At 39.5% G+C, this 11,665-nt stretch overlaps 2 protein-coding genes across 2 annotated transcripts in view; one reads left to right on the top strand and one right to left on the bottom strand.

Annotated features, from left to right (window-relative positions):
* Positions 1 to 2,181: 2,181 nt before the first annotated feature.
* Positions 2,182 to 4,170, bottom strand: LOC118603927 (proline-rich receptor-like protein kinase PERK9). Its single transcript, XM_036223342.1, has 4 exons — positions 4,126 to 4,170; positions 2,965 to 3,214; positions 2,668 to 2,785; positions 2,182 to 2,419 (listed from the first exon to the last, which is right to left on the bottom strand). Exons 1-4 carry the CDS (start codon positions 4,168 to 4,170, stop codon positions 2,407 to 2,409), a joined length of 426 nt encoding a protein of 141 aa, XP_036079235.1. The 3' UTR covers positions 2,182 to 2,406.
* Positions 3,094 to 11,665, top strand: part of NLK (nemo like kinase) — a 129,967-nt gene continuing 121,395 nt past the window's right edge. The window contains exon 1 of the mRNA XM_016119155.2: positions 3,094 to 4,725. Coding sequence (XP_015974641.1) covers positions 4,268 to 4,725 — 458 coding nt within the window. The 5' untranslated portion in view covers positions 3,094 to 4,267. The remainder of the gene's footprint in view (positions 4,726 to 11,665) is intronic.

The raw sequence follows: 11,665 nt of genomic DNA, 5'->3' as shown, positions 1-11,665 counted from the left end.
TCACAGAGCTAGTATGTGGCAGATCAGGGATTCAAACCCATCATCTAGATCTATGCTATGTAATATAGTAGCCATTAGCCATAAGTGGCTAATAAGCACATGAACTATGACTAGTGTGACTGAGGAAATTGAATTTTTAATTCAACCGAGACCATGCTGTAGATGCCAAACATACACCAGATTTCAAAGATCTAGTATCAAAAAATAAACATAATTTTTACATTGATGAAAGGTTAAAAATGACAATATTTTAGATATATTGGGTTAAATAAAATAGATTAAAAATAATTCCCTTTAATTTTTTAACATGACTTTAAAATGTGAAATTCTAACATTTAAAATGTTGTAGTGGCTCTCATATTTCTATCAGACAGAGTTGATCTAAACCATAAACATCAAATGGTCACTAGACCAGTGATTCCTCAGTATTTTTTGATAATTTAGGGGGTATAAATCCCCGATTTACATATTTTTATTTATAAATTGCATACATGTATACTACTCTGTATATTATGTACATTATAAAACATTGTCAAAATCCACATTTTTAAAAGATGAAATAAGAAATAAGCAGCATTAGTTGTATCAATTTCCTGTGGAGACTATTAGCTCACTTTGTGCACCTCCTGGGTGTGCATGTACCAGTTTGGAAACTCCTGCACTATACTTAGAACTCCTGGAGGAAAGAGACTTTAATTCATATATCTTCTCCCCCATTGTTGAACCTAGCACGATGCCTAGATACAGTTTGTACTCAATAAATGTTTGTGGCAGAAATAAATGGCTCTTAATATGCAATCATTTTCTGGTGGATTGGATGTATTTCTTTATTTCATATGTATTGAGCACTTTCTCGGTGCTAGGTACCATACAAGGTGTTAAAATTAAGAGTTTAAGACTCAACCTCTTTTCTCTAAGCCAGTCCTTCTCAAACTTTAGCATGTGTAAGAATCACCTGAAGGGCTTATTAAGCAGATTCCTGCCCCGGTCACCAAGAGATTTTAGTTCAGTAGATCTGGAGTGGAACTGAGACCTTCTATTTCTAAGGAGCTTCTAGGAAACTTTGGAGAAGACTGATACGCATTGAGAAACTGGAAAGACATCTCAAATATTTTGTGCAGATGGGGCTAGGGAGAGAGAATGAGCATATATTGAACTTTTACTATTTGCTAAGAACTTTTAAATATATCACCTCATTTAATCCTCACTTCGTCTTGATGAGGCATGTAATATTTTTTTTTCATTTTCAAATGAGGCAGCTGAGACTCAGGTGAGGTAAATTACCTTAGTCATAGAGCTGGTAAACAGCAGAGCGTAGTCTGGTACCAGCTTTTGCACTCAACGATTCATGCAAATGTATTATTAAGTGTCTTCATCTTTTTGACAATGCCATAGGAACCAGGCATACAATGTCGAGTGAGACAGACAAGCTTTCTGTCCTGGTCAAACTAAGCAAACAATTAAAATAGAGAGTTCTCAGTGCTATTAGGGAGGCAGTGCCATGAAACTTTATAACAGAAACACATACTCTACAACAGGGCTGAGAAAGTTTTTGGGGTAGGGGGACAAAGTGACACTTATGTGAAGACCTGAATGGTAAGTTAGATGAGTGGAGGGTGGGTGGGTGGGTGGGAAGTGTTCTGAAGCAAAGATATACATGAAAGCTTACAGGCAACAAACCACTGAAGGACTGAAAGTTTAGAATGTCTGAAATAAGAAGGTGGAGGTGAGAGATAAGGCCCTTAGGGAAGGAGAGAACCAGATAGTCCTGAACCATTTAGACTTACTGACTTTAATCAAGGGTAGGGACATGGTCCAACATATTTTTAAAAGGTCCAACTCTGGAGTATGGATTACAGAAGAGCTTGTTTGCAGGCAGGAATATGTGTTAAAGATGCTAGCAGTGAAAATTTGGATAATACCGTGGTGACTGGGGAGGAGGGTGTTAGAACTTGATGATCAATTAGAAGAGGAGTGGGCAGGCAACAGAGGAATCGAAAATGACCTCCAAGGTTCTGAGTGTGCATACTTTTAGTAAAATAGTTTCTGTTAGCTTATTATCTCATATTTTGAGAGAAAATTCAGGTAAGTAAAGTTATATAAAAGTGAAAAATATTACTTTAGTAAGGTTTCAATGACTAGAATTTATTAACTAAAAAATATGGGAGAAAATTACGATCATTGTGGTTAAGTTTATTATTTTTGTTGTTTTAATTTTTATTTGTATCAACAGCCTTACATCGAGGGTGGAGCTGTGAATGCTGGAGATAACTCTTCTTATTGCCAAGATCAGGATTAGCCACGGAGGACTGCAGTCTTCTGAGTTTCTTCTGGGACTGTGGTGTTGAGTAACCTTGGACCTCGAGTCTCTAAAGCTCGACATCCCTTTTATCGCCTCCTAGCTCTTCACACCTTATGCCTTTAAAAGGGATAGAAGAGGGCTCCCGTCATTGGACCAGAGATTTCGACTCCGCCTTCGTAGTCTCGGCCCCGCCCCTTTCTTCGGGCCACGCCCCCTTTTGGGTCCGCCCCCTGAAGAGGTCGTCGCTGATATGACAGCGAGTTCTCAAAATCCTAACCTATAGGAGATCTAAAGGGTGGGCCTGCGATCAACCTTTTTTTCCATTTGTCAAATCAAGTGTCTATCTGGCCACAATCCCAACCCACATCATCTTCAAGCCAAGGATTTGTTGCTCTGGTCTCGGCTTCCGGCTCATGATTGGTTCTTTCATTCCACCCTCTCTTCCAGCTCTTGCAGGCGGGATTATCACGCAGCTTCCTGCTCCTGCCAAAAAAATAAAAGAAGAAAAAGAAAAGAGGAGAGAGGCGAAAGAAAATGTCACGGAGATCTTTGGTTTTTAATTCGCTTTTAGCCTTGTCGGTCAGGCCAAACTCTGTCTTTTGATTGGTCTTTTTGTCTGCCCATCCCGGATTGGGGGCGGGATTTCCCCAAGAGACCCACACCTTGTCGCCACTGGCCGAACAGTGCGCCTGTCTGAAGCTCCCGGTCCAGGATTGGAGGCGGATGCGGACAGGTGGGCGTGGATTGGCTAGGGCAGCCGGTTAGTGTGAGGCGGGGGCGGGGCCTCGGCGGCTGGTTGCGCGTGTCCGCCGCTGGCTCCGCTCTATCCGGCTTTGCTAGGGGAGGTGAGTCCGGCCGCGGCGGCACCGGCGCCTGAGGAGGCGGCGGCTGAAGAGAAAACGGCCGCAGCGACTAAGGAGAAAGCGGCCGCGAGGACGGAAGCTGGGTGGGGGGGAGGGGGGAGACGGAGCAGCCTTGAGCCCAGCGGGGGCCGTCGTGCAGGGGGGACCCACCCGCTCTCCCCCCCAACCCTTCTAGCAGAAGCCGCCGGCGGCGGGGGTAGGAGTCAGCCCGGTTCCGACTGCACCCCGCCCTCCTCCCGGGGCTGCTATTTTTTGGCCCCGGGATCCTAACCTCATCCCAGGGCGGTTCCCTCTGTCTGACCGTCCGACTGCTGCCCACCTCTCTTTCATTCCTCCCTGTACCTCCTTACCTTCACTTTGCCCCGGTTCTCTTTCTCCTCTCTGTCCTGCCCTGTCTCCTCCTCTGCTCGCTCTGTCGCTCCTGCCTCCTTCCCTGGCTCTTTTCTGTTCGGGAAAGTTTAGTACTCAACCTCCCTCCCCGCCCCCCCCCCCCCCTTCCAATCAGGTCAGCCTGAGCAGGAGTAGGGGGAGATGTAGGGAGGCCTGAGAGTTCGAGGGGGGGGGGAGCTGGTTTCCCAGAAAATTTCCCCCCATCTTTTTAATTTGGGTTGGTTGGAATTTTTTTAAATTGTATTTTTGAGGAGGTGGTAGTGTTTAGAAAAGGATGTGGGAATGGAAGGGGTAGATGAGTCAACCCTCTTACAAGATTCCAAGGGTGGTGTGTTACCTGATCCTTTTTGCGTGTGGAGTTCAGGGGGTCGGGAGGTTTGGCCTTTATTCCCACATTCAAAGTTGGAACCTCCCCCAAATTAAGGATGGAGTTTTAGTAATCACTTGTGGCAGGAAACCTGGGGGGAAGGGGTCCCTTTTTCCTTTTTTCTTTTTCGTTTTATTTTTTTGGCAACCCATATACCCTACCACACACGCACACCCCAAATTTAAACACCAAGATCCTCTAACTTGTTTGGATTGACTGATGAAGACATAAAGCCAGTTACGCTCCATGTTTTTGGAGGTGGAGTGAGTGGTTTCTCTTCATTTTTAAATGGCCAAATGACAGCTTGACCCAGTTTGCTTTCCAATCAAAGAGCATTTTTTTTGAATGTCTCTTTGTGGCGCAAGAGCCAACGCAAAAATGATGGCGGCTTACAATGGCGGTACATCTGCAGCAGCAGCAGGTCACCACCACCACCATCACCACCACCTTCCACACCTCCCTCCTCCTCACCTTCACCACCACCACCACCCTCAACACCATCTTCATCCGGGGTCGGCTGCCGCTGTACACCCTGTACAGCAGCATACCTCTTCGGCAGCTGCGGCAGCCGCAGCAGCGGCCGCAGCTGCAGCCATGTTAAACCCTGGGCAACAACAGCCATATTTCCCATCACCGGCACCGGGTCAGGCTCCTGGACCAGCTGCAGCAGCCCCAGCTCAGGTACAGGCTGCCGCAGCTGCTACAGTTAAGGCGCACCATCATCAGCACTCGCATCATCCACAACAGCAGCTGGATATTGAGCCGGATAGACCTATTGGATATGGAGCCTTTGGTGTTGTCTGGTAAGTATCAAAAACAAAACACAACTTCTGGTTTCTTCTCATGGTTGTGATTGGGCGAGTCATCTCATGGTTTTCTCCATGTTGACTAAAGTGGGGAAAGCTTCTCCACTCAACTGTGAGATGACACCCTTACTTACATGATAACGAGGCCTAATACATTGGCTATGTAGGCTTAGGCTTTTGAGTTCTGGCAAATTTTGGTGGAGAACCCTCTGATGAGTAACACACATAAGTTTGCTGTCTACTAAACTTTTTGTCTAGAACCTAAGCAAACCACTGACTGTAGGATAGATAAATGTGTGAAACACTTATTCCTGCAAGATCTTAGTCATCTCTTATGTTTTAGTTGGAATCAGTTGCCCACTTGTAGCAAATGTCACAACTGACCCAAACTTGATTCCTTTTAATCTTCTTGTCATTGAGATGTATTTTGCATTACTATTGTGCTGTCCCTTCTGTCTTTTCAGTCCTCAATTTGTGAAAGAAGATAGGGTTCATAGTTGAACCAAGTAAGTCATTTCTTGAGTGGTTTATTTTAAACCATAAAGTTACAATTGGGAAGTATGTAGCTTTAGCCTTTTGATAAGAATGTATTAAATATAGCATCACACATGAGTACCACAAATGAGGTCAGTAGACTGTAGCTATGCAGTGGCCCACATTCCGTGTAATGTTTTAGTGTCATTTAGTGTCTCTTAAGTTACTGTTATCCCTTGGTTGGTTGCTGAAGTAGGAAGTATACTTTTTAAATATTTGAAATTATTCTACTTTTGCCAGTACTACAAAATTTTTAAAGTCTAAGAGCAACATTAAATGCAACATTTTGTCTATTGTCCCTTCCTAGGAAGATTAGTAGTGTATAATAAGATGTATTTATCATTGAAGGATTCTATTACCATCAAAACTCGAGTGAACTGATTTTTTTCACCAAGGATTAAGTATTCTGGTGTGGATAGATGAATTGATGTTTTGAGTGCATTCAAAAATGGGTTTCTTGTTAATGTCTAGAAAAGCCCCCATCACTACAGGAAAATGAATGAATTCTTTGAAATTAGCCTGGTAAATATCTCCATTTGTCATTGTTTTTCAGGTTATACTAGATGAGTATCACTTTTGCATTATATCTGGCCGTCTTGGTATATATTTCAGATTTTCTAATCTAGGCTAGTTCTTCCAGGAGGTTGCTGCTATAGTGCTCCCTTCAAGGTGTGTGAAGTTCCTGGTGGGAAGGTATAGCCGGCAATGATGCATCTTCAGTTGCTCTGCTCAGGGACCTGCTTGTTCCTGCCTTCCTCTCTTCCCTTCCATATTTTGTCCTTAGCATTTACACTGTGAACTTCCATTCCTCGCCTGACCCTGAGGGTTTCAAAGCTTGGGGGTGGGTGGCTAAGGGGAGTGGGGTGAGCGTTGACAGGAAAAAGGTTGTTCCTTGCTTTAAATTTTGTCACTGACTTATTGAGAATTTGTGTGGATTTTCTTAGACCTGGATGCTCTTTCATTTTAGTACTTTGCCTCTTTGCTTTTTTAGACTAGAAATACTGACAGGGAAATAGGTTGCAGCATTCTTGACTATACTCTAAAGGTGTTACCTACATTTTTTTTCAAATGGTGATGTGACTTGTGGAAGTTTTAACTTAAACTTTGTGTTAAGGGAAAACTTTTTCTTTTTAAAAGGAGGGAGGTAGAGAGCTGGAGTGCTGAAACATCTACCGTGAACATTCTGGTAGTGGATGTTCTGAATTACCGATATGAAAATCTGAATGTGTTTGATTTGAAGTCATCTAGATACTTTCATTGATTGACCCCTTCTACCACTTATGGAGTTTATTCCATATACCTGAAGTACCTCCTTCTATGCACCATCTTCTGTTATAGTACACCAGTTGTTTTGTGTTTGCCTGTCTCACTGACTACATTTGTAAGCTCCTTGAGGGTAAGGACTATAAATGTCTCCATTCTAGTAGACTGTGGTCTACTAGAGTACTGCTTTTTCTTTCCAGTACTTAACACAGTGCTGTGGCATCCTTGCTGCTTGGTTACTTGATCTGGTCAGGTACTTCTTTGTTCTTTAGCCAGGTTTTTCTAGGTAGTTGCATTGAGCATTTTTATCAGCTGTTACAGGTGAAATACAATTTGGTATGAAAAAAAAAGAGGAGTTCCAGGTGTGTGTTTTAGTATGCAAATGCTTTTCTATTTTTATATTTACATATTGATGACTTGCTGTCTGAATTGCTTATTGTATTTGGAATTTAACTGCTATATGAACTGAGTAAGATTATTAAAACTAGAGATTTGAACACCAAACCACAGTGAATTGCACTTGCATTCTGAAACCCAAACTAAAGATATTAGTGATGTTTTTTACCTTTGACCAACTCAACCAGAAATTTTCTTTTTAATTTAGAAAGCACCTGGTAGAAATAACTGTTTTCTAAAATGATTAAAATGGAACATAAAAATAATTTCCTAATGATACGTCATTAGATTCAAAGCACCGTATGCCTGCTGGGCATTATAAGATTCATTTAGATTTAAATATATTTAATGCATTTTGCAAGTATTTTTCTTCTGACATATCATAGGAAAGGAAACTTTATATCTGCTCTCATGTCGTTTTCTGGTCATGCACCCAGTTACTACCTGATGGCTAAAAATGTTGCATGTAATTTTGAGGGATATTGTTGTTCCTCTATGTAGACAAGGAAAGATATTTGTAGAAATGATAAAGCATTTTACCATTCAAATTTATCACTGAACAATTTAGTCTGCTGGGCTTGATATCTCTCTCTGCTGAATTTAACTACTGGAATAACATCACTATTGGACAGTTGTGTAAAAGTAGTGAATTACCTATTAGCTTGTTGGTAAAGATGGTGCTTTGACAGTTCAATTAAGGTTTCATTAACAACTGTCTGCTGTATTTTATCTCAGTAAGGGTTCCAGTTTACCTGGTAATATGATCATGGGGTAGCCTGAGATACATTCATTGCAAACGATAGAATATTGTTCATGAGTTTTCAAAGCATCATATATAATTTGACCTTCTTTATCAGATGTCAAGGCTTCCAAATACCCATATGGTCATTTTCATTATGCAAAACCAAAACACAAAACAACTCACAAACAGAGACCTTAGCCATTTGGTGAGGATATTATAAATAGTTTTTTGTCCGTAGTTCATCTTTGCCAGAGGACAGTGAGTATGTTGTGCTTAAAGGTCTGACAACTCTGGGACAAAGAGTATTACAGTATAAGGCTTCAGGATCTTAGTAGGTGTTTACTTTTGAGAGTTGGAGGAAGTTTACCATGTGAAAGAGGTTTGAAGACTGCTACACCCAGGCAATTTTGGCATTGGCCACCTGAAATATCATAGATCGAATTAATGGTACATATTTTATTTAAAAATGTATCATATACATGATTGTATGGACTTGGTAGGTGTTCTAGTCAGATCATTTAACACTGTTTTAGAAAATATTATGGATTTACATACTGGGTAGGAAATTAATTTTTTTCTTCTCTGAATGTAATAGTGAGTCTGAGTAAAGTTTTCACTCTATAAAATTAGTGTTTTGGTTTTTTACAAGTCTGATTAATTGAAAGATAAAGATCCTGAAGTTCATTTGGTCTGGTACTTTCGTACTCTAAGTAAAGTTGAACTTTTAATTTTATTCCAATACCTTTAGAAGGCTTTTATTTAAATCTTTCAAACCTTTAGCATCACTAATGATGCTTAGTTACTACTAGATGTGTGATCTTGATAAATTTTTAATCTTTTTATTCCTCATCTTTAAAATGAGGATAATAATAGCATCTATCTCATAGGATTGGTGTGAGGATTAGATGAGGTAATCCTTGTAAACCAATGAGTACACAGTCTAGCACACAGTAAGCATGCAATACAGGTTAGCTGTTTTATTATACTTATTGTTGGTAGAAAAATCAAATGATTGATAAATGTGTGTAGAAGTGGTTTCATATATGGTCAGATTAAGTAGGTGAAATCAACATGCAAACTATTTTAGGAGGCATGACTTCAAATACCATAGAGTGTCCGCTTAGTTGTGCTATATGCCAGGGAGATAAGGAAGGTTGAATTTAGCATCAGGAAGAAAGTATTATGTCCTGTTGTCTCAATTAATTAAAAAACAAACACATAAAAATGTATCATATACATGTTTCTATGGACTTGGTAGGTGTTCTAGTTAAATCATTTACACTGTTTTAAAAGTATTATGTATTTACATACTGGGAAGGAAATTAATTTTTTCTTCTCAGGATGTAACAAATAAAGGACATCCTTATTGTCAAAGTTCAGCTTTAGTGGAAATTCATTTTACTTGTGTTTGGATGAAAAAGTGTGGATTGCTAAGCAAGATCCCAGTGAGGTGGGGCAATATGTGCAATTTAATGAAAAATTATTCAGTGTAAATTCTTATGTATGGCAAAGATTGTCTAGCTTGCTCATCTTGTGAAAATTAGAGGCATTTTTTTTTCTGATTTTTTTCTCCGATTCTCTTACTCGTCAAATAGCAAACTATAATTTAGAAAAATTGGGAATGCTTTCGGGATACGTTTGGGGAAAATCCTGAAGTTAGTTGGGTCAGAAACAATAGTATAATAAAGTGTACTCTGTTATTAACTGTGTTTTACAGGTTAAGAATCTTTAGTATTAAGAAGTTTCTCTATTGGCTAAGATTAACAGCCACAGCTGGATTCTTTGGGGGGGTCTGCTTTGTGAAAAGAGCTTTGAAGAAGCAGAGCCTGCACCATAAAAAAGGAAACGATTGCTCTTCTAGACATAACAAAGCATTCGTGTGAAACTAGAAATGTGGAAACCTATATTGTTAATTTTAACTACAAATGTACTTTTAGAAACTGCGGGTTCATGGTCATAAAGTAGAGAAAGCAAAGAGAGAATATTAGTAACGGAATCTAACTGTATGGAGCTGGTTTTTTGATGATGGAAATGCCATAGCCTGTAACATTAGAGGTCATTTTGTGCTTAGGTTCCTGACAAGATTACTCAAATTATATTTAAAAACCAAAAGTAAACCACAACAGAATAGAAGAAACTTGTTTTATTCTTACAGATAAATTTTGCATTATATTATTGAATATCAGTTTTGAAGAAAAAAATACAAATATTTTTTATTAAAAGATTTTCAGAAAGAATTGCCCTTTCAAACAAGTTAAAACAATATCCCTCAAAATTACATGCAGCTTTTTTAGCCATCACTTAGAGCCACTGGTGCATGTCTTGAAAAAGAAATGGGACAGATAGAGTTCTCTCTCATACGCTATACTAGAAGAATATTTGCAAAATGGATTAACTGAGTATGTTTGAATCTAAGTTCTGGGGTTTTATCCTTAAAACAGACGACTGAAGTAATGCTATTCCTTGATATAAAAGGGCATACATAGCACTCTGATAGAGTACTGGAATATTTCGTTATCTTCACAACTTGGAGCATTAGAGTTGTCAGTGACTTTCAATATTGTGAAATTGAATGGCTATTCTTGGTGGTTTTTATTAGAGTTGTTGATGTCTTAGCAGTTCAAGCATTTACTGTTTATGTACTGTATGTTTCCTTAATATGTTGGTTTGATATCTTTGATGGAAATTGTCAAAACCAGAGAAACTTCCATTTGCCATCCAGCGAAACAGAAGCCATTGGGTAGAAGTTCTTTCATTATAAAATTATATTTGAGTTTTACTTATAATTCCCTGTGCATCCATAATACTCCAGTGAATTATTTGTTGATTGGGTCATCTAATATAGATCAACAGTGATTTCCTAACATAATATTGCTTGTCAGTTTGATCCTGTTGTTGCTTGGGGGTAACAGAGTGCCTGAGGCAGCTGTTGTAGTACCGTCAATAAGCATGTGACAAGTCATCATAGACCTAGTCTGTAGTTTTAAGGTACCTAGCTAAGAGACATTAGAAAAAATTCTGGCACTCTGGCATTATGAAAAGATGACTTCTGGGGAAACTATACTGAGCTGAACTTTAATGGTTAATTGCACAGGTGTGAATAGAGGGGGTGTGAATAGAGGCAGTGTGTACAAGGATGTTTGCCATTGATCATGATTGGTGCTCTTTACCTAAAACCAGTTTCACATCTGTGTTTGGATTGGTTTGGCTAATTGAATCATTTCTACTATCAGACAGTAGAAGGTTTTGACATTGTTGGAACTCACTAGTCAGTGTATTTCTGTCAACCTGCTGTGGACCAGCAGGATCATAGACACTAATGAGTATATTTAATTTTATAAATAATTTTGCAAACCTCTATCAAGCTTCTGCTATTATCTGTACTGTTCTTGGCACCGGGATATAGAGATGTTTAAGTTATGATATTGTCCTGAAGGAGCACACAGTTAAGTCAACAGTATGAAAAATAATAACACATTCCTGTCCTCATAGAGTCTTGATCGAGAGTTAAAACTAAAATTTGAAACCAGTAAATAAAAACTTAAAGATATATTATTCTTATTTGTTCTTACAGTACTCATTGATGGTACTCATTTATTTCTTAGGCACAGTGCTGGATTATAGGGATTTAAAGGTGATTATGATCTATTGGGGGCAGAGAGATTTGTAAATAGATCATTATAATTTATTGCCATAAATGCAGCAATAAAGATATTCCCTGGATATTATGGGAACACAGAAGAGGGATTTCTGTGGAAGTTATGGATGCTTCCTAGAAGAGATAATACCTAAACTGAGTTTAAAGAATGGAGTCAACTAATGGAGAAGGGCATTCTAAGTGAATTCAGAGCCTACATGCAGGAAGCTGGAGTTGTTGAAATACAAAGTGCAATGCAGAAGGTGTTAGGAGATAAGGGTGGGGATGCAAGCTAGAGCTAGGTCCTAAAGAGGTTGGAGTGCCCTGCTGAAGAGTTGAGATGCCATTGGTACTTGGACCTGGAG

This window comes from Rousettus aegyptiacus, unplaced genomic scaffold (genome assembly GCF_014176215.1).
Source record: "Rousettus aegyptiacus isolate mRouAeg1 unplaced genomic scaffold, mRouAeg1.p scaffold_m13_p_6, whole genome shotgun sequence".
NCBI classification, from domain to species: domain Eukaryota; kingdom Metazoa; phylum Chordata; class Mammalia; order Chiroptera; family Pteropodidae; genus Rousettus; species Rousettus aegyptiacus.
This window is presented reverse-complemented; position numbering and strand designations above follow the sequence as displayed.